The following is a 23,411-nucleotide window of genomic DNA, read 5'->3' as shown; positions in this document are numbered from 1 at the left end:
CAACAGAATACACATTCTTTTCAAGTGCAAAGAGAACATTCTCCAGGATAGATTATACGCTAAGTCACTAAACAAGCCTCTGTAAATTTAAGAAAACTGAAAACACATCAAGCACCTTTTTTGAAAACAATACTATATAAGACTGGAAATTAACTTTGAGAAAAAAACTACGAAAAAAAACACAACAGGTGAAGGCTGAACAATATACTACTAAACAACCAATGCATCACTGAAGAAATCAAACAGGAAATGAAAAAATACCTAGAGATAAATGCAAATGAAAACATGACAATCCAAAACTTATGAGATAGCAAAAACAGTTCTAAAACAGAATTTAAAAGCTTACTTCAGGAAAAAAGAAAAATTTCAAATAAAACCAGAAATAAGTGAATAGAGACAAAAATAGAAAGGATCAATGAAATTAAAAGCTGGTTCTTTGAAAAGTTAAATAAAACTGATAAATCTTTACAGAGATTCATCAAGAAAAAAAAATGGAGAGGACCCAGATCAATAAAATCAGAAATGAAAAAGGAGAGGTTACAAAAGACACCACAGAAATATAAAGGATCATAAAAGACTACTACAAGCATCTATTTGCCAATAAATGGACAACCTGGAAGACAGGGACAAATCTTTAGAAGTGTACAATCTACGAAGACTGAATCAGGAAGAAATAGAAAATATGAATAGAACAGTTATCAGTAAAGAAATTAAGTCAGTAATTTAAAAACTCCCAGCAAACAAAAATCCAGGATCAGATGACTTCACCATATGGTAGAATTGGAATTCTACCGAATATTTAGAGAAGAGTTAACACCTACATTTTAAAACTATTCCAAATAATTGCAGAGGAAAAAATGCTTCCAAACTCATTCTATGAGTCCACCATCACCCTGATACCAAAACCAGACAAAAGTATCACACAGAAAAAGGAAAATTACCGGCCAATATCACTGGTAAACATAGATGCAAAAATCCCCAACAAAATATTAACCAACTGAATCTAATAATGCATTAAAAGGATAATGTACGATGATCAAGTAGAATTTATCTCAGGGATGCAAGGATTTTTTAATACCCACAAAACAATCAATGTGGTATACCACATTAACACGCTGAAGAGTAAAAACAGTATGGTCCTCTCAATAGATGCAGAAAAAGCTTTTGACAAAGTTCACCACCCATTTTTGATAAAAAATTCTCCAGAAAGTGGGCATAGAGGGAACATACCTTAATATAATAAAAGCCAACTGTGACAAATCCACAGCCAACATTATACTCAATGGTGAAAAGCGGAAAGCAGGTCCTCTAAGATTAGGAACAAGACAAGGATACCCACTCTTGCCAATTTTATTCAACGTAATGATGGAAGTCTAAGTCACAGTAATCCAAAGAAAAGGACATAAGTCATCCAAATTGGAAAGGGAGAAGTAAAACTATTACTGTTTTCAGGTGGCATACAATACACAGAAAATCCTAATGAAGTCACCAGAAAACTACTAGAGCTCATCAATGAATTTAGTAAGGTTGCAAAATACAAAATTAATATACAGAAATCTGTTGCATTTATACACACTAACAGTGCATTATAAGAAAGAGAAATTAAGAAGACAATCTCACTTACCATCTCATCAAAAAGAATAAAAGACCTGGGAATAAACCTATCTTGAGAGGCAAAGGACTTGTACTCAGAAAACTATATTATGACATTGATGAAAGAAACTGAAGATGGAAAAGACAAAAACAGATGACAAAGATATACTGTGATCTTGGATAGGAAGAATCAATATTTTTGTTTGTTTGTTTTTGGTTTTTTGTTTTCAGTTTTATTTATTTTTTCACTTTATAATATTGTATTGGTTTTGCCATGCATTGACATGAATCTGCCTCGGGTATACATGTGTTCCCCATCTTGAACCGCACTCCTATTTCCTTCCCCATCCCATCCCTCTGGGTCATCCCAGTGCACCAGTCCTGAGCATCCTGTATCATGCATCAAACCTGGACTGGTGATTCGTTTCACATATGATAATATACATGTTTCAATGCCATTCTCCCATATCATCCCACCCTCGCCTTCTCCCACAGAGTCCAAAAGACTGTTCTATACATCTGTGTCTCTTTTGCTGTCTTGCATACAGGGTTATCATTACCATCTTTCTAAATTCCATATATGTACTTTAGTATCCTGTATTGGTGTTTTCTTTCTGGCTTACTTCATTCTGTATAATAGGCTCCAGTTTCATCCCTCATTAGAACTGATTCAAATGTATTCTTTTTAATTGCTGAGTAATATTCCATTGTGTATATGTACCAAAGATTTCTTATCCATTCTTCTGCCGATGGACATCTCGGTTGCTTCCATGTCCTGGCTATTATAAACAGTGCTGTGATGAACATTGGAGTACACGTGGCTCTTTCAATTCTGGTTTCCTCAGAGTGTATGCCCAGCAGTGGGATTGCTGGGTCATATTGCAGTTCTATTTCCAGTTTTTTAAGGAATCTCCACACTGTTCTGCATAGTGGCTGTACTAGTTTGCATTCCCACCAACAGTGTAAGAGGGTTCCCCTTTCTCCACACCCTCTCCAGCATTTATTGCTTGTAGACTTTTGGATAGCAGCCATTCTGACTGGCGTGAAATGGTACCTCATTGTGGTTTTGATGTGCATTTCTCTGATAATGAGTGATGTTGAACATCTTTTCATGTGTTTGTTAGCCATCTTTATGTCTTCTTTGGAGAAATGTCTGTTTAGTTCTTTGTCCCACCTTTTGATTGGGTCGTTTATTTTTCTGGATTGAGCTGCAGGAGTTGCTTGTATATTTTTGAGATTAATTCTTTGTCAGTTGCTTCGTTTGCTATTATTTTCTCCCATTCTGAAGGCTGTCTTTTCACCTTGCTTATAGTTTCCTTTGTTGTGCAGAAGCTTTTAATTTTAATTAGATCCCATTTGTTTATTTTTGCTTTTACTTCCAATATTCTGGGAGGTGGGTCATGGAGGATCCTGCTGTGATTTATGTCCGAGAGTGTTTTGCCTATGTTCTCCTCTAGGAGTTTCTGGTCTTACATTTAGATCTTTAATCCATTTTGAGTTTATTTTTGTGTATGGTGTTAGAAAATGATCTAGTTTCATTCTCTTACAAGTGGTTGACCAGTTTTCCCAGCACCACTTGTTAAAGAGATTGTCTTTTCTCCATTGTATATTCTTGCCTCCTTTGTCAAAGGTAAGGTGTCCATAGGTGCGTGGATTTATCTCTGGGCTTTCTATTCTGTTCCATTGATCTATATTTCTGTCTTTGTGCCAGTTTCATACTGTCTTGATGACTGTGGCTTTGTAGTAGAGACTGAAGTCCGGCAGGTTGATTCCCCCAGTTCCATTCTTCTTTCTCAAGATTGCTTTGGCTATTTGACGGGTTTTTTTGTATTTCCATACAAATTGTGAAATTATTTGTTCTAGTTCTGTGAAAAATACCGTTGGTAGCTTGATAGGGATTGCATTGAATCTATAGATTACTTTGGGTAGTATATTCATTTTTACTATATTGAAGGAATCAATATTTTTAAATGACCATTCTGCTCAAGGCAATCTACAGATTCAATGCAATCCCTATCAAAATATCAAGGGCATTTTTCACAGAACTAAAACAAATACTTTTAAAATTTGTATAGAAATACAGAAGACCCCAAAAAGCCAAACGAATCTTGAGAAAGAACAGAGCTGAAGGACTCAATGCTGCCTGACTGCAGATAATCAAGGGGCTTCCTGGGTGCTAGTGGTAAAGAATCTGCCTGCCAATGCAGGAGACATAAGGGACACAGCATTCGATCTTGGGTTGGGAAGATTCCCAGAGGAGGGTAAAGCAATTTACTCCAGTATTCTTGCCTGGAGAATCCCATGGATAGAGGAGCCTGGAGGGCTACAGTCCATAGGGTCGCAAAGAGTTGGACATGACTGAAGTGGCTTAGCATAGTAATCAAAATAGTTTGGCACTGGCACAAACCCAGACACAGATCAATGGAACAGAATAGGCTAAAAATAAACCCATGTGCTTCTGTAAATTACTCTATGACAAAGGAGGCAAGAATATAGAAAGGAGAAAAGACAGTCTCTACAATAAATGTTTCAGGGAAAACTGGACAACTACACGTAAAAGAATGAAATTAGAAGATTCTCTAACACCAGTATACAAAAATAAAATGAATTAAAGACCTAAATGTAAGACTGGATACTGTGAAACTCCCAGAGCAAAACAGAGGCAGAACACTCTTTGACATAAATCCCAGCAATAGTTTTTTGGATCTATCTCCTAAAGAAAAAAAAGTAAAAATAAGCAAATGAGATCTAATTAAATTGAAAAGCTTGTGCACAGCAAAGGAAACCATCAACAAAATGAAAAAACAACCTACTGAATGGGAGAAAATGTTTGCAAATGATATGCCTGACAAGAGATTAATAGTCAACAAATATAAACAACTTGTACAACTCAAGATCAAAGAAACAAACAATATGATTAAAACCAATAAAATATTGTAAAATAGCCTCCAATTAAAATTTTTAAAAAATGGGGCAGAAGAACTGATGAGACATTTTTTCCAAAGAGGAAATGCAGATGGCCAACCAACAGGCACCTGAAAAGATGCTCAACAACATTGCTACATCAGAGAAATGCAAATAGAAACCACAATGAGATATCAGCTCACGTCAGGATAGCTATCATCAAAAAGAACACAAACAGCAAATGTGGAGAAAAGGGGGCCCTTATACACAATTGGTGGAAATGTAAGTTGGTGCAGCCATTGTGAAAAACAAATGGAAGTATCTCAGAAAAATAAAACTAGAACTACCCTATGACCCAACAATTTCAGTTCTGGAAACAAAAACCCCAAAACCACTAATTCAAAATGATGCATGCAGCCCAATGTTCATGTATGTATACATACATACATACATATACATATATATATATAAGGAATAAAACTCAGACACAAAAAAGGAATGAAATTCTGCCATCTGCAACAACATGGATGGAACTAGAGAATATTATGCTTAGGGAAATTAGTCAGACAGAGAAAGACAAATATTGTATGCTTTCACTTTATATGTGGAATCTAAAAAATAGAACAAATGAATATACACAACAACAATGAAAAAACAGATTCACAGATACAGAGAACAAACTAATGGTTATCGGTGGGGAGAGGAAAGGGTGAAGGGGTAAGATAAGGCTACGGGATTAAGAAAAAACACTGCTATGAATAAAGTAAATAAGCTACAAGGGTATACTGTACAACATACGGAAATATTGCCATTATTTTATATTAACTTTAAATGGAGTATAATCTATAAACATATTGAGTCACCATGTTATACACTTAAAACTAATATAATATTATAAATCAAATATGTTTAAATAAAAATTTATTTCAATGCCTAAAGCAAACATGGCAAGATAACAGACCTTGTTTTAAGACCAAGCACAGCATCTATTTATTGCCTTTAAAACATTATGAGAAAATAGTGAAATAGCCTTCCCCTTCTCTCCTAAAGAAGTGCAAAAGAATGTCTCTCTTTCTCCCATGGAAGCCTAAAAATGTTCAAGGCTCCAAGTGACCCACAGCACCAGCTCAGAATTCTGTGGTCTCGGATGCTCTGTTGCAACTGAACCCCTTCTTGGACCAATGGAAAACAAGGATTAATGCACTTCCAACATCATCTTCTCCAAAAATTATTTGTTATAACTGAAGACAAAATTGGTTCCCAACCTTTCTAATAGCCCATATAAAGGTAAACTAGGCTATAAATTAGGAAACATAGCAATTCCTTAATGGAAAAGCTGCAAAAGGGATCTATATACAGAGAAGCCTATATATAGAAAACAGAAAGCAACCTAATGGATCATGTCAAATCCAGTCCCTTGCTGGTTTGGCAATTTGAAATACATCTGTATATTTTAAACCTGCAGAATATGTCATGTTTAAGGCAAAATTCAAGGAAATTATGTATTTAGTTTAAGCTTCACGTTAATCATAAATTAAATTTTGTCTCCAGTCTTGCTTGCATGAGTAGGAGAAAGTTGGCCACAATACCAAAGAGAAAATGCCTTACCTGGCATACAGTGTTTGCATTGCTCGTGTTATACAGTCTATGTTCCAATCTGCTTGTTGACTGTATAAATGAATGAATGAATGTTCCAGAAAAAGAGGCTTTTCTGGAGGGGGTGAGGGCATGCCACACAGCTTTGTGGTATCTTAATTCCCTGACCTGGGCCTCCAGCAGTGAGAATGTGGAATCCTAACTGCTGGATCACCAGGGAGTTCCCAGGAAAGAGAAGTGTTAAACTGGAGTTCCTAGGCAACAGAGAATTCTCTACCAGCCAGCCGAGGACTAAATTGTTAGCACGACAATTTACAATGAGATGGAGAGGAGGTCAGAGGGGGGTTCAGGATGGGGAACACATGTACATCCATGGCTGATTCATGTCAATGTATGGCAAAACCACCACAATATTGTCAAGTATTTAGCTTCCAATTAAAATAAATAAGTTAAAAAAAATTTACAATGACATCTCTAACATTCAATGGACAAGACAGTTTATTTGCAACAGTATGGTCAAACATTTCCTTCAGAAAGTGTGATATTCTTCTCAGCAGCTCCAGGCCTTATTGGAACTTCTGCTAATAATTCCAGATATTTGAGTAAAATTACCAAACACCACTCATTCAACAGATAAAGAAACAAAAGGTAATTTTACTTGACAATGAGATTCTAACAGGAGACCATTTACGTGTGTGGTGGATGGGCCGTAGGAGGAGTGGAGTAGGGGGTGTCTCTCTCCAGGACATCAAGCCTGAGACGAGTTAGGCGCAGTCGCCCCTCAGTGTACTCAGTCATAGCAGTCATCCCCCAGAGGGGGCGCATGTAGCCGCTGTCAGTGACTTGAGGTTGATGTCAAAGAGAAGCAATTTGCACTTCTGGAGGTACAAAGACTTTTCATATCTAAGTGATCATTATTCAAAGTCTTGTCAGTTATTTTACTGAGGTTGGAAAGTCAAAATTATCATAAGGCAAAATTATTTATTCAAGGACTAATCTCTTAAATAATCATGATGGTGTGATCACTCACCTACAGCCAGACATCCTGGAATGTGAAGTCAAGTGGGACTTAGAAAGCATCACTATGAACGAAGCTAGTGGAGGTGATGCAATTCCAGTTGAGCTATTTCAAATCCTGAAAGATGATGCAGTGAAAGTGTTGCACTCAATATGCCACCAAATTTGGAAAACACAACAGTGGCCAAAGGACTGGAAAAGGTCAGTTTTCATTCCAATCCCAAAGAAAGGCAATGCCAAAGAATGCTCAAACTACCGCACAATTGCACTCATCTCACACGCTAGTAAAGTCATGCTTAAAATTCTCCAAGCCAGGCTTCAGCAATATGTGAACCGTGAACTTCCAGATGTTCAAGCTGGTTTTAGAAAAGGCAGAGGAACCAGAGATCAAATTGCCAACATCCGCTGGATCATGGCAAAAGCAAGAGAGTTCCAGAAAAACATCTATTTCTGCTTTATTGACTGTGCCAAAGCCTTTGACTGTGTGGATAACAATAAACTGTGTAAAATTCTTCAAGAGATGGGAATCCCAGACCACCTGACCTGCCTCTTGAGAAACCTATATGCAGGTCAGGAAGCAACAGTTAGAACTGGGCATGGAACAACAGACTGGTTCCAAATTGGAAAAGGAGTACGTCAAGGTTATATATTGACACCCTGCTTATTTAACTTCTGTGCAGAGTACATCATGAGGAACGCTGGGCTGGAAGAACCACAAGCTGGAATCAGGGTTGCCGCGAGAAATATCAATAACCTCAGATATGCAGATGACACCACCCTTATGGCAGAAACTGAAAAGGAACTAAAAGCCTCTTGATGAAAGGAAAGAAAAGAGTGAAAAAGTTGGCTTAAATCTCAACATTCAGAAAACTAAGATCATGGCATCTGGTCCCATCACTTCATGGGAAATAGATGGGGAAAGAGTGGAAACAGTGTCAAACTTTATTTTTGGGGGGCCTCCAAAATCACCGCAGATGGTGATTGCAGCCATGAAATTAAAAGACACTCCTTGGAAGCAAAGTTATGACCTACCTAGATAGAATATTAAAAAGCAGAGACATTACTTTGCCAACAAAGGTCCATCTAGTCAAGGCTATGGTTTTTCTACTGGTCATGTATGGACGTGAGAGTTGGACTGTGAAGAAAGTTGAGCACTGAAGAATTGATGCTTTTGAACTGTGGTGCTGGAGAAGATTCTTGAGAGTCCATTGGACTGCAAGGAGATCCAACCAGTCCATCCTAAAGGAGATCAGTCCTGGGTGTTCATTGGAGTTCAGTTCAGTTCAGTTGCTCAGTCGTGTCCGACTCTCCACGACCCCATTCATTGGAGGGACTGATGCTAAACCTGAAACCCCAATACTTTGGCCACCTCATGCGAAGAGTTGACTCACTGGAAAAGACTCTGATGCTGGGAGAGATTGAGGGCAGGAGAAGGGGATGACAAAGGATAAGATGGCTGGGTGGCATCACCGACTCGACGCACATGAGTTTGGGTGAACTCTGGGAGTTGGTGATGGACAGGGAGGCCTGGCGTGCTGTGATTCATGGGGTCGCAAAGAGTCGGACACGACTGAGCAACTGAACTGACTGACTGAACCTCTTAAAACTTAGTGTCCCTTCCCCACTCCTCAAATCCCTCTTCACTGACCAGACATGCAAATATAATGTCAATCAATTGCAAGTCTCTCAAGTGATGCAAGATCCATAAAATCAGTGAAGGGATGTCTGATAACTTCTAGAATGAAATGCAAAGCCATTGGCAAATGAGGATGTGACAGAATTAAATGAATAACTGAGGAAAAGACACTTAACAAGGGAGATGACAGGATAAGAGCCGGAAAAGAAAATGACTTCCATATCAAGAGTTTAAAAAAAAGACTTTGGGGAAATTCATGAAATCTGTAAATATTTTTTCAAGAATGATGCTCTTTATAATCTGCAAACCAAAATATGAAATGAAGGATATGATATAATGCTATCAAATAATTTTGTCAGAAAAAAATTGCTTCAGAAAACAACCTGTTTATTTCTTATTAATTCTTAGAATTCATGTCCTGTGTATACATTGTTATATAGAACAGTTTCACAGTTTTAGTGTATTTTCATTATTTATTATTAATTTCAGTCTCCATTTAAATTTGATATACCACCTGAGTTTTTCCTAGTACTCTTTATTCTCTGATAATAGGATCTTCTGTAAATTTTTACCTTGAACACCACTGCCTCCATATGCACTGATAATCCTCCACTAAGGTGATGTGTTTTCAGCACATCTACAAAATAATAGTGGGCTCTGCTCTCCTTTTCCTTCCATTTAGCTATTAATGGCTATATGTGTGGCAACCGGCCAGGCCTAACCATGTGCAAAAAGGATAGAGTCTCCTGGCATCTGATTGGAATGGGCACCGACACGGACATGCATGGAGTTTATTTTCAAGGGAACACCATCCACCTACGAGGGACTCACCGGGACTCTCTGGCGCTGTTTCCGCATGTGTCCACAACGGCATTCATGCAGCCAGACCGTGCAGGTAAACTTGGCAGGGCCAGTTCAGGTGACCAGATTCCTATCTTCAGGCAGGTATTCTTAGGGTCTTCCCCCAGAAGAAACTGGTTGAATCTGGGCATTTCTGGGGGTGCAGAAGGAAACAGAGCCTTGAGTAGAATCAGAGAATCCTAACTATTGTATTTCAAACACATAATGTGAAGGACAGAGGAAAAGCATCTAATAACATCCAGAAAGCAGAAGCAGGAGTCCTCTAAATGACCTGGCCTCACAAATTCTAGGAGAATGCTGTTGATTTCTATCCATGAACAATTCAGCTCCAAGAAAGAGTACTTTTGTTTGCTTGTTTATTCTCTTTAAACACAAACTTCATTTTAGTTGCTGCTCGGAAGCATCAACCAGACATGAGCAGCCTGGTGGTTGCTTCCAGGTTGTAGATGTGAACTTGTCTCCCCTCTCGAGAGATTGATAGTGGTCTCTTGATGAGTCCAAACAGGGACTTGCCTATCGTCATTCTCTTGGGTGCCCAGAAAGCAAGCTGTGTTGGATCCGGAGTCCATGGAGAGCCCATCGAAGTGCCAGTACCCATCCCTTTTTTTAGAGATTAACAAGTTAATTAGGTCACTGGGGCATTTTAATAAAAGATAAAGAGTAATATTTGGCAACATATGCTCTCTGATGAAAAAGAAGACTAGTAAATGCTGTGGATATTCAACATGTTTCTCCAAACCAACTTTTTCATTGGTCTTAAAATGAAACCAATATGCTACTCAAGAGAAGTACTTGCCTGCTCTGTCTCCTTTATGAATCGGTATTTACTTCTTTCTGTCACACTGGAACTGCATTTTAGATGCCACTCTCTGTCACTGGTTAAGAATTTGAGACTTGAGGGAAAAGAATTCAAAGAGAAAAGCAGATAGAGCTCTTCAAAGCTACTCTTTTCTATTAACAAGTAGTAAATATGACTTACGTCACCTCTTTACACATTAAACATTTCTACCTGAGACAAATCTAAAATTTTAAGTCATCAAAGAAGTATATAGAAAACATATGGACCCTGGGAGCCACCTAACCCCGCCTCAACATTCACTTCTGGTTGCTGTGAGTGTAAATGCATCTTTTCTCCATGATTCAGTTATCTGTTTGAGAGAGGAAAAGTCTCCATGACTTACCTACCAAATAAAATACATCGATTAAAAATAAATAAATAAAAGCAAAAAAAAAAAAGAGGCTTGAGCTTCAAAACATTTGCCAAAGAACTGCCTCAGACTAGGAGCTCCATCCTTGCCTTGTAAGCTTCTAGTATTCAACCTTTCTATGTTAATTGATTGATCAATTATGAATCACCCCAAGGGATGCCTTTGGAACAATTACTTTTAAAAAATTCACTCTTCAAGACCAAAAAGGGGACAAGAGGGAAACAGCCAAATAGTTTTAATCCATAAAAAGAGCATTCAAAGCTAGAGATGGCTGGAATAATTTTAGGGACATGGTTACTTACTCATGGGCCCTCCAGGCTTCTAAAGAGCTACATGACAATGCTTTCCCGTTTATGTTTGGCAGTGAGTATAAATCAGCGAGTGCTGAAAAGCTGAGTCATTTCACCTATTGCCGCCCCACCCTCTAAGCTGAAAGGAGTGCCCAAACATGGGTAGAGTAGCCTGTCAGCTGGAAGTCAAACATTTCCTCTTTGATCTTTCCTTTTTAAAACCACTTTGTTGATGTATGTATGACTGAAACACAAAAAGCTGTATATTTAATACATGTAAATTGATGAGTGTGAAAATGGTATGCATCTGTGAACATATCACCATAATCAAGGCTTTAAGCTCCTCTTTGTTCTTAGAAAAGAAAATTCTTCCTCTGTTGAAGGGATGATGAGCATACAAATAGTGGGCTGCCTGGAGACCAGCACAGGCAGAGGAAGGTCTGGCCACCTCTGTTGTCAGAAGGGTCTTCTCTTTGTTTTTACAGAGGGTCACTGTTTCTGCCTGAGCGTGCTAGGGTACCCTATGAACCAATGGTTTGGGCTCATCCGGAAGGGATAATTTGGGCATATTTAGACATGATAGATGCTATCTCTGTGCACTGAAGATAGTTAATGAGACCCACACTCTCATTCACCTCTGAGAACAGAGTCAACTAGAGGAGATTTGTTGATCCAATAATTTCCCTGAGTTAACATCTTCCAATAATTTGATTTTGTATGATGATTTTATGGTGAATTTAATTAAAATATGCATATCTGATGCCAAGGCATCTAGAAAATTCAGCTTAAAAAATCATATGGTTCTCAGTCAGATATGATGGTTGCTGTTTCTGTTTCCTTTTCATCTGGCATGATGTAGACCTACCACTGGAAATGAGACCCTCCTCTGCTCAAGGGCTTAATGAAAAAAATACATTTAGCTTTAAGAGTAATAGCTTATTTGTATATTGCACCTTATAGCTTATGAAAACCTTTAGGGCAAAAGCCATGCCTTCAGAAGATTGACCTAATTTGAACTTTGTCTAGGCAAGTAATTAGTTCCTTTTAAACTGGGCTGGGAGAAGATACATATGAATGATTTTTCCAGGAGTGACTATCCTCTAATAGGTGTGTGCAATAGGGGAGACCCAGAGAAATCATTTCTTGGCAGCAACTTTACAAGTTTCTTTTTGTTTTTGGACATGACAGATGAGTTTCAGATGGTATTTTCCCCCATACGTAAATATATTTACAAGTAATTTATTCCTCTTAGGGTCTTATTTTTAAATGCTATAGAAGGTTGATATCTTAAAAATCCACCTGACCGGTTATTTTGTAATAATTACGGAGGTTTGCTAGCAAACCAAAAGCAAACGCTCAAGCATCGCTCTGAACGCCAAGCCATTTCTCTTCCAGGGGTCTTCAGGGTCTTTTGCTCCACCCTGCACCACTTGGCGAGAGGCATGCATCAGATATATGAGGTCAGGAGCTGCGGCAATAAGGACCCTCCTGAACAGCCCTATGGGACGATAAGAACCTTTTACATCGCCGCTGAAGAGGTAGAATGGGATTATGCCCCTAACAAAAACTGGGAGTTCGAAAAGCAGCACTTGGACGCAGGAGGGGAAAGGTACCACAGGCCGAGCCGCCGCCGTCTCCGGGGTGGGTTCGCACAGGTGCGTGGACGTTCGGCAAACGCGGAACCTAAAAGGGCCCGGGTGCTGTCTGCCCTGTCCTGGCGGACAGACATGTCACCCAGGAACACGAAAGCCTAGGGAAGTCGCCGGCCTCCTCCGAGGGAGCGGTCTGAAGCCAGTGTGGTCCCCGAGAGGCTGGCGGGCCCCGGGCGTGGGTCTGAGCGAGCGCGGGGCAGGTCAGCGCAGAGGCTCGCCTCCCGGGGACCCGGGGGACGCGGTGCGGAGACGCAGGGCCGCTGCGCAGAGCTGGGGGGGGGCGCTGTAGATGGGCGGGGTGGGGGGCCGCCGGCGGTCACTGGCCGGGACACCCGAGGGGCGGGGAAAGCGGAGAGCCCTGGGCTGGGCAGGAAGGGCAGGTCCCCTTGTTGGCCTGGTCCCCAGAGCGTCCACGAGGCTGGCCCTCCTGTGGAGGCGCTGCCCGTGCAGAACACAGAGGAATCCACGGGCTCGAGGACCTCGCGCGCTGCTGAGCACGGGTGCCCTCCGGCCGGGCCTTCAGGGCTGAACTGTCTGGAGGGCAGGCCTGCAGGCCTCCTCCCTGGGGTTAGCAGCTTCTGCCTGGGTGGCACCGCCCCATGTATGCAGGTGAGGGCTGGTTCACTCAGTCACTGGCAGAGGTGGAGTTGAACACTGACCTTTTTGAAGGACAAATCCGTGGTCTCATCACCATGCCATGCTGACGTTCATGCCCTGTACCTCTTTGATATTTATTATCACACTTCCCTTGCCCTCTGTTCCCCAGCCCTCATGCACCTTCTGTGGTTATGACCCCCACCAACTCCTCTACACCAGCTATTAGGAATCGTAGCCTGTTCTGTTTTTTCTTACTCGGTCTGTTTTGAGGGTTCAGGCTCATGGAAAGAGTATAATGGTGCCACCTTGTGGATAAATGAAGAAACAAAATCACTCCTCAGTTTTAAAAGATTTGCCTCAAGGGTAGGATGATTTAAAATTCATTCAAAGATTCACCAGGTTTCCCTGGTAGCTCAGCTGGTAAAGAACTCACCTGCAATGCAGGACACCCTGGTTCAATCCCTGGGTTGGGAAGATCCGCTGGAGAAGGGGTGGGCTACCCACTCCAGTATTCTTGGGCTTCCCTGGTGGCTCAGACAGTAAAGAATACGCCTGCAATGTGGGAGACCTGGGTTTGATCCCTTGGTTGCGAACATCCCTTGGGAAGGGCTGCTGCTGCTAAGTTGCTTCAGTTGTGTCTGACTCTGTGCAACCCCATAGATGGCAGCCCACCAGGTTCCCCCGTCCCTGGGATTCTCCAGGCAAGAACACTGGAGTGGGTTGCCATTTCCTTCTCCTATGCACGCATGCATGCTTGCTAAGTCACTTCAGTCGTGTTTGACTCTGTGCGACCCTATGGACAGCAGCTCTCCAAGCTCCTCTGTCCACAGGATTCTCCAGGCAAGAATACTGGAGTGGGTTGCCTGGATGGGTAGCCCTTCCCAGGGAGAAGGAAATGGCAACCCACTCCAGTGTTCTTGCCTGGAGAATCCTATGGACAGAGGAGCCTGGTGAGTTACAGTCCATAGGGTCGAAAAGAGCAGAACCGACTGAAGAGACTTTGCAGGCACGCATATGCGCCATACACCACCCACAGACTTTCTTGAGATCTTTACCGTGGAGAAACATAGCAGGGTACAGAACAACATATGGAATCTGAAGGAATGCACGGTGGTGGGGTGTGCGCATGTGCATGGGTGAACATGTTCCTGAGGTTGGTTGGTCCCAGGAGAATGTAATCTCAAAGTGCCTTTAGGAGTCTCTGACTAAGTCTGGCCCTATGCAGCACCCAGCAGGGTTTTGTTTTCTTTTAAATTGAGACTAATTGCTTTACAGTGTTGTGTTGGTTTCTGCCGCACATGAATCAGCTGTAAGTATACATATATCGCCTCCCTCTCGAGTCTCCCTCACCGCTCTCTCCCCATCATTGGTGCCTCCAGGCCATCACAGAGCATCAAACTAACCCCCCGTGTTACAGAGCAGCCAGCTGGTTATCTATGCAGCATCAGCTCCCTATTTCACACACGGTGATGTGTATGTGTGTCAGTGACACTCGCTGAATTTGTCCTGCCTTCTCCGTCTCCCATTCGGAGAAGCCAGTGGCACCCCACTCCAGCACTCTTGCCTGGAGAATCCCAGGGACGGGGGAGCCTGGTGGGCTTCCGTCTGTGGGGTCGCACAGAGTTGGACACGACTGAAGCGACTGAGCAGCAGCAGCAGCAGCAGCTCCTTCCCCCATTGCATCCACAAGTCTGTTCTCTGTGTCCCAGCAGGGCTCTAGAGCAGTGGTGCCCAAGAGTGGACCGTAGGCCAATACTGGACTGCCACATCTAAAGCCCCAGAGATGCTTTCAAATGCAGATTCCTGGCCCCACTTCCACAAAGTCTGATGTAAAGGACCAGCTCCCCAGGGATATCCTGATCAGAGTCAGGTTTCAGAAGCACTACTCCAGTGCCCACACCTCCAAATCATGCAGAAGCACTCAAGGTTTTTCTTCCCTCTAACAACTTTAATTCCTGTTGCTTCTGATTTGCAGACATGGAGATATATTCATGAACCACACTGAAAACTGGATCGGCTCTCAGTACAAGAAAGTGGTTTACAGGGAATACACCAATGGACAATTTGTGGAGATCAAAGCTCGACCGCCACAAGAGGAGCATTTGGCACTCCTGGGTATGGCACAGATCACAGCCGTGCACTGCCAGCACACACATACACGCACACACACATCCGGTTAGACATCTTCCCAAGAAGGAATGGAAGGAACAGAGTAGCCTGACTGCATTCATACAAGGGAGACAGCTTGCTGCCCTCCCATCATCAGGGAGCATGCTGTGTGCTCAGCTCACACAAACAGTAGCATAAGAAGACCAGCAGATGACACACAAACAGGAATCCCTGTCATCCAGGCAGTCTAACCATCACCTGCTGCCATGAAGGTCCTTGGCCACCCCTCTGCTGAGCCAGGAAACTTTCATCTGAAACACCGATGCCTCAGAACAGCAACCAGAGTGTTTACATGGCTTCTTCAAGGTTCTCAGTCATCCATGGCCACTGCCTTCACAACACACCATGAAAATCATTCTGACAAAAGAGAAACCTTTTACTCGAGAAGCAGTGCTTGGGTGAACAGCATGGATTCAGTTCCGGTGGCCCTGACTTCCTGGCCTTCTCAGAACTGACTTCATCTGTCTGATGCCCTGAGCTGCCCATGAGATTGGATAAACTCTTCCTGCTAACCTTCCCCACTTGTCCTCACCTGAGTGTCACCCCATCGTGAAGATGAGATCTTAAAGCAGAGGGCTAATCTAGATGACTTTTCTGTTTTTAAATGTACAAGGCAACTTATATAAATACTAATGCTTTAATATGTTTCTCATTATCAAAATAATGCATCACACGATTATTAGATTCATAAATTATTAACCGGCCCATCCATCTTCACCATCTGCTAACATCAGTTCCCAAGCTTGCTTTTCATACCAATGAGTCATCTCCCATGGGAACATTCCTTCTTTTGAATCTCTGAATCAGAGAACAGATCTCTGAAGAACGGGTGCTGATTCTGCAGAGGGGGCTGGGCTCAATTTGGTTTGCTCAGGAAAAGGACACAGACCAGCAACTTCATCAGTCAAGCTCAGCACCACTTCAGTCAGGGGAGCAGAAGGCCCATCTGTCCATTTTCTGCAGATCAGGGAGAGGGCTGAACCCCAGAAACTGCCAAAGCCCCCGGACAGGCACGCTGGTCATCACTGCTCCCTGTGACCCACCAGGCAGTAAACCAGAAGGCATTCACCCCTTCTCACCAAAATAGCACAGCATGTGCAGTTGAAGCGGCAATGAAAATACGTTGATTTTCTTACATGTATGCATATGCCCCATCTATAACTCTTCCCAAAACTACTTTAAAAACCATGCCTAAATTTTTCTTTTCTGGCTTTATCATTTTTAAAAAAAACAGTGTGCTTTTCAGACACTGTCTGATTCATACTAAATATTTGTTTTAAAGATAATAGTAGTCCAACAAATTTTAGATTTATTGAGGCCTTTATCAGCACAGTCCAGGACTGGTTCCAGGAACTTCACGGGCATCAGAATCCTCAAGTCTCTTGCAGTAAATGGCTTAGTACTGTTGGCCCTCTATGTCTGCATCCATGAATACTGACAGCCAACTGCATTTCTCAGGAAAGCACTAAAACCACGGTTGAACCAGTGAACAATGGATGTGTGTGGTCAGACTCTCAACTGTGAGTGTATTTCCCTGTGAACACAGTGTGCAGATACATCCCTAGAACCTCAGGGACCAGATCTGTGGTGCTTCCACTGGAAGTCTGTTTCCACCTCTCTCAAGGGATCCCTGTGTGAGGGATGCTCTTTCGGTGTGGCTGAGCAAACTGCATTTGTGTCTTGTTCTGAGGACCAATGGGCACCTGTGCTGGGTGAGGGCATCCCATGGCAACGAGGGTACAGACCTCTCCAGGGATGTGTGTGCCGATTTCCACTGGCTCTCATGCTGGTTAACAGAAACGTGTACACACAACTTTCTGAAGAGCGCATGTCTCATGCAGATATCCAAATACTGAGAAATAGCATTGGATGTTTGCACATGCATTAGTGAAATCACCATATTGATCATAAATCAATATGTTTATGTTTTAATTTTATTGTCTTAGAAATTCCTTTTATACTCATTATTTCATTGCATCCTCACTATTATTATATTTACCAGATAATGAGCAATTTTAAACTAACCAAAGGTTACACACGGGGATTACAATGAAAAGTCACCACGTGTTGTGGATAGTTTTTCTTGGAGAGTATGTCTCAGCAGTAGTAAAAGTGTAAGCATTTATGGAGTACTTACTATGTCTCAATTTACTGAAATTAGCACTTTACATATGTTACTTTATCTAATCCTTACTGTAACCCTTTGAGAAAGGTAAGACCATGTTACAAATGAGGAATTTGACTCAGGTAGGTTACTTGACTTATTCAAAGCCTCTCTAATAAGTAAGTGAAGGAGGCAGGATTTGAATCCAGATTGATCCAACTGCAAAACATGACATGATATTTAATGCTACCCAATGTCACCTGCTAAAGGAAATACACTAATAACAAGGCTAACCTTTGTTTATTTTGTCAAATACACGTGAATTACACCAGTGTTGAAAAGAGCAACGATAATGCACACAGACCTGTGTTTTGCCTTTAGGCCCAGTGATTCACGCCGAGGTGGGGGACTCCATCCTGATCATATTTATGAACAAGGCCAGTCGGCCCTACTCCATCTCAGCCCAGGGTGTGGACGACATGGATAGTGGGAAGCAGCTCCAAGTGCCTGTCACAAAGCCAGGTAACTGACCCCAGAGGTCTGCGCCATGCCGATGAGTACTCCAGGCTCAACTCCTTTCTTGTCTGATCTCTGAGGGGTCTTGGAAAGCTCATTGTAACATCATTACTCCATCATTACGTTCCACCCATTATCCCGATATGAAATTACTATTCAGCCAATGATTGTTTGTGGAGTTTCTAGGGCTCAATTAGAGACCTTAAAGGGTATTAAGACATAATAACAGCTAGCACATATTGCATATTAACCTTGTGCCAACTTTTAAATTTAGAAAAAAATGTAAAAACTCACTTATTCTTATAATAACGCAGGGAGGTAGACACTAACATATTTCATTGAGCCTGATACCACTGTTATAATGGCCATTATTACTTTGTTATTAAAGGAAAAAAAAAGTGCTGTCAGGACTTCTCTGGTGGTTGAGTGGTTAAGAATCTGCCTCCCAATGCGGGGGACCTGGTTCAGTCCCTGACCGAGGAGCTAAGACCCTGTGTGTAACTTAAGTCTGCACACCGCCCCTACTGACCCTGAGCTCTGGAGCCCACGCACTGTAACGAAGATCCTGTGTGTCGTAACTGAGATCCAAAGTGGCCAAATATATAAATACACTGTTTAAATGCTGCCAATTAAACTTTAACATGCCACTGATGGAAAGATGCATCTTGGCATCAGATACACTGCTGCTGCTGCTGCTAAGTCACTTCAGTCGTGTCCAACTCTGTGTGACCCCATAGATGGAAGCCCACCAGGCTGCCCCATCCCTGGGATTCTCCAGGCAAGGACACTGGAGTGGGTTGCCATTTCCTTCTCCAATGTGTGAAAGTGAAAAGTGAAAGTGAAGTCGCTCAGTCGTGTCCGACCCTTAGCGACCCCATGGACTGCAGCCTACCAGGCTCCTCCATCCATGGGATTTTCTAGGCAAGAGTACTGGAGTGGCTTGCCATTGCCTTCTCCGATACGCTAAATCACATCCTGTTATTGATGGAATCTGGTAGTGGTACGTTTATTTAACAGGTGACTGAGGCACAGAGGTGGCTCAGAGGTTAATGCGTCTGCCTCCAATGCGGGAGACTCGGGTTCAATCCCTGGGTCGGGAAGATCCCCTGGAGAAGGAAACGGTAACCCACTCCAGTATTCTTGCCTGGAGAATCCCATGGACGGAGAAGCCTGGTTAGGCTACAGTCCACGGGGTCGCAAAGAGTCAGACAGGACTGAGCGACAGAACAGAACGGAGGCACAGAGGAGTAAAGAGCTCAACCAGGACAGACGTTAGGAATGGTGGAGCCGGTGTGACCTCAGGACCCGAGCTCTTGACCATGCATTTCTCTCAAGATGCTTCAAATGAGTTTGGAAGAAAAAAAAAGACAAGATGAATCATTTCAGCAATAATACAGATTATACATGTTGAAATTCTAAGTGGTGAAGGTTTTCAAGAATATATCTGAGAGGGTTGATAAAATTTCAGAGAAAGAAATCCATGAAGCCTCGTTTTTGAACTGTGGTGCTGGAGAAGACTCTTGAGAATCCCTTGGACTGCAAGGAGATCCAACCAGTCCATTCTAAAGGAGATCAATCCTGGGTGTTCATTGCAAGGACTGATGCTAAAGCTGAAACTCCAATACTTTGGCCCTGTCATGTGACGAGTTGACTCACTGGAAAAGACTCTGATGCTGGGAAAGGTTGGGGGTGGGAGAAGAAGGGGACGACAGAGAATGAGATGGCTGGATGGCATCACCGACTAGATGGACATGAGTTTGAGTGAACTCCGGGAGTTGGTGATGGACAGAGAGGCCTGGCGTGCTGTGATTCATGGGGTCGCGGAGAGTCGGACACAACTGAGCCACTGAACTGAACTGAACTGAAGAAAAGCTTTATAAAAGAGATAGAACTCTAATTGTTTTTTTTAGTTGAAGTATATAGTTGATTTACAGTGTTGTGCCAAACTCCAAAGTATAAAAAGTGACTCAGTTATACACATGATATCACTTATATGTGGAATCTAAAATATTGCACAAGGGAATCTATCTACAAAACAGAAACAGACTCATAGACATAGAGAACAGACTTGTGGTTGCCAAGGCACAGGGCAGGACAGGGATGGACTGGGAGTCTGGGGTTAGTTCAGTTCAGTCGCTCAGTCGTGTCCAACTCTTTGCAACCCCATGAACTACAGCACGCCAGGCCTCCCTGTCCATCACAAACTCCCGGAGTTTACCCAAACTATTGTCCATTGAGTCGGTGATGCCATCCAGCCATCTCATCCTCTGTTGTCCCCTTCTCCTCCTGCCTTCAATCTTTCCCAACATCAGGGTCTTTTCAACATCAGAGTCACCTCTTCGCATCAGGTGGACAAAGTATTGGAGTTTCAGCTTCAGCATCAGTCCTTCCAGTGAAGGACTGATTTCCTCTAGGATTGACTGGTTAGAACTCCTTGCAGTCCAAGGGACTCTCAAGAGTCTTCTCCAACACCACAGTTCAAAAGCATCAACTCTTTGGTGCTCAGCTTTCTTTATGGTCTAACTCTCACATCCATACATGAGTACTGGAAAAACCAGAGCTTTGACTAGATGGACCTTTGTAGGCAAAGTAATGTCTGTGCTTTTTAATATGCTGTCTAGGTTTGTCATGGCTTTTCTTGCAAGGAGCAAGTGTCTTTTAATTTCATGGCTGCAATCACCATCTGCAGTGATTTTGGAGGCCAAACAAATAAAGTCAGTCACTGTTTTCATTGTTTCCCCATCTATTTGCCATGAAGTGATGGGACCGGATGCCATGATCTTAGGTTTTTGAATGTTGAGCTTTAAGCCAACTTTTTCACTCTCCTCTTTCACTTTCATCAAGAGGCTCTTTAGTTCTTCTTCACTTTTGCCAGAAGGATGGTGTCATCTGCATATCTGAGGTTATTGATATTTCTCCTGGCAATCTTAATTCCAGCTTGTGCTTCATCCAGCCCAGGGTTTCTCATGATGTACTCAGCTTATAAGTTAAATAAGCAGGGTGACAATATACAGCCTTGATGTATTTAAAAGATGCATTGAAAGGCGAGAAGATCTCACAATAAAATGAACTTCCATAAATTTTACACAGTTGAAATGTAGTTGTAATAAGTGTTAAGAGGCCCTGTTACAAAATTGATAGCAACCACATAGGTATAATACGGGGGAGTTACATTCCATTTTACCTCTTATGACTACATAATAATATTATTATAATACTGTTAGTTCAGTTGCTCAGTCATGTCTGATTCTTTGCGACCCCATGGAATGCAGCACGCCAGGCTTCCCTGTCCATCACCAACTCCTGGAGCTTGCTCAAACTCATGTCTATCGAGGTGGTGATCCCATCCAATCATCTCATCCTCTGTCATCCCCTTCTCCTCCTGCCTTCAATCTTTCCCTGCATCAGGGTCTTTTCCAGTAAGTCAGTTCTTTGCATCAGGTGGCCAAAGTATTGGAGTTTCAGCTTCAGCATCAGTCCTTCCAATAAATATTCAGGACTGATTTCCTTTAGGATGGACTGGTTGGATCTCCTTGCAGTCTAAGGGACTCTCAAGTCTTCTCCAACACCACACTTCAAAAGCATCAGTTCTTCAGTGTTCAGCTTTCTTTATAGTCCAACTCTCACATCCATACATGACTACTGAAAAACCATAGCTTTGACCAGATGGACCTTTGTCGGCATAGTAATGTATCTGCTTTTTAAATGCCATCTAGATTGGTCATAGTTTTTCTTCCAAGGAGCAAGTGTCTTTTAATTTCATGGCTGTAGTCACCATCTGCAGTGATTCTGGAGCCCAAACAAATAAAGTCTTTCACTATTTACATTGTTCCCCATCTATTTGCCATAAAGTGATGGGACCGGATGCCATGATCTTAGTTTTTTGAATGTTGAGCTTTAAGCCAACGTTTTCACTCTCCTCTTTCACTTTCATCCCGAGGCTCTTTAGTTCCTCTTTGCTTTCTGTCATAAGGGTGGTGTCATCTTCATATCTGATGTTATTGATATTTCTCCTGGCAATCTTGATACTAGGTTGTGCTTCATCCAGCCTGGAATTTTGCCTGATACACTCAACATATAAATTAAATAAGCAGGGTGACAATATACAGCCTTGACGTACTCCTTTCCTGATTTGGAACCGGTCTTGTTTCATGTGCAGTTCCAACTGTTGGTTCCTGACATGCATACAGGTTTATCAGGAGGCAGGTCAGGTGGTCTGGCATTCCCATCTCTTGAAGAACTTTCCACAGTTTGGTGGGACCCACCCAGTCAAAGGCTTTGGTAGAGTCAATAAAGCAGAAGTAGATGTTTTGGTGGAACTCTCTTGCTTTTTTGATGATCCAACAGATGTTGGCAGTTTGATCTCTGGTTCCTCTGCCTTTTCTAAATCCAGCTTGAACGTCTGCAAGTTCTCAGTTCATGTACTGTTGAAGCCTGACTTGGAGAATTTTGAGCATTACTTGGTAGCGTGTGAGATGAGTGCAATTGTGTGGTAGTTTGAGCATTCTTTGGCATTGCCTTTCCTTGAGATTGGAATGAAAACTGATCTTTTCCAGAAATGGTGTGGATCTAACAGAAGCAGCAGATGTTAAGAAGAGGTGACAAGAATACACAGAACAGAAGAAGTATAACAATGCTATAGCAATTTCAATAAAGATCATTAAAGCAAAAATTTAAAGATGTAAAAAATAAGAAAAGAAAACAGTCTAATGAATCAAAAAGTTAGCAAGGTACCTGTCCAAGGATGGGGTTGTGGGAAGGAAAATCTTTACTGGTTACTATTCCAAATTCTGCCACTCCCTACTCCCAGTATCAAAAGCTGCTTCAACCTGCTTCAAGAAAGTTTTCATGAACATGTAAATGTCTATATACAGAGACACAAGTAAATTTTGGAATCTTTTTATAGTGGACCATCGTGTAGCCATAAAATGACATTTAAGAAAGATTTAACAAACAAGTTTTAATGAAAAAAAAAGTTTTAAATTACACGGGAAAGACTTGTTAAGCAAAATACAAGTATAGAAGAAAGACCAGAAGGGAAATAAGCCAAAGTGTTAATAACGGTTTTATCTTCATGGTGGTATTTTAAACAGCAACGTGATCATCTTTTCTACTTCACATTTTTTTGTACTTTCTTCTTCCCTTCTTGCTTTGATGAAGAGGGAAATGGTTTAAAATGGATCCAAAAAAAAAACTATTAAATATATTTATTTTTGATGGTTGAAGCAGCTTCGAAGGGAGCAATATCAGGCATGAGGGTTGGGGTGG

The 23,411-nt window shown here is 41.9% G+C and overlaps 1 protein-coding gene and 1 long non-coding RNA gene across 29 annotated transcripts in view; one reads left to right on the top strand and one right to left on the bottom strand.

The window, feature by feature from the left end:
• The window catches only part of LOC148773929 (ferroxidase HEPHL1-like), a 237,862-nt gene that overhangs the window by 93,299 nt on the left and 121,152 nt on the right, over nt 1–23,411 (top strand). For 17 of the 20 annotated variants that reach the window (XM_088832172.1, XM_088832176.1, XM_088832175.1 and 14 more), the window contains 4 exons: nt 9,429–9,641; nt 12,501–12,714; nt 15,330–15,469; nt 18,009–18,149. In XM_088832172.1, the coding sequence (XP_088688298.1) occupies nt 9,429–9,641; nt 12,501–12,714; nt 15,330–15,469; nt 18,009–18,149 (708 nt within the window). Of the gene's footprint in view, nt 1–9,428; nt 9,642–12,500; nt 12,761–15,329; nt 17,044–18,008; nt 18,151–23,411 lie in introns of those variants that run through there. The other 3 variants (XM_088832178.1, XM_088832180.1, XM_088832179.1) reach the window with 3 other exon arrangements.
• The window catches only part of LOC129549103 (uncharacterized), a 102,574-nt gene that overhangs the window by 65,286 nt on the left and 13,877 nt on the right, over nt 1–23,411 (bottom strand). For 8 of the 9 annotated variants that reach the window (XR_016036345.1, XR_016036346.1, XR_016036347.1 and 5 more), the window contains exon 2: nt 9,578–9,740. This is a non-coding gene — a long non-coding RNA (uncharacterized LOC129549103). Of the gene's footprint in view, nt 1–7,123; nt 7,229–9,577; nt 9,741–23,411 lie in introns of all 9 variants that reach the window. The other variant, XR_016036344.1, reaches the window with a different exon arrangement.

Source organism: Moschus berezovskii, chromosome 25, assembly GCF_049115385.1.
Source record: "Moschus berezovskii isolate FMDL1 chromosome 25, NW_MosBer_1.0, whole genome shotgun sequence".
Lineage (NCBI taxonomy): Eukaryota > Metazoa > Chordata > Mammalia > Artiodactyla > Moschidae > Moschus > Moschus berezovskii.
The sequence above is the reverse complement of the archived record's forward strand: the minus strand, read 5'-3'. Positions and strand labels throughout refer to the sequence as shown.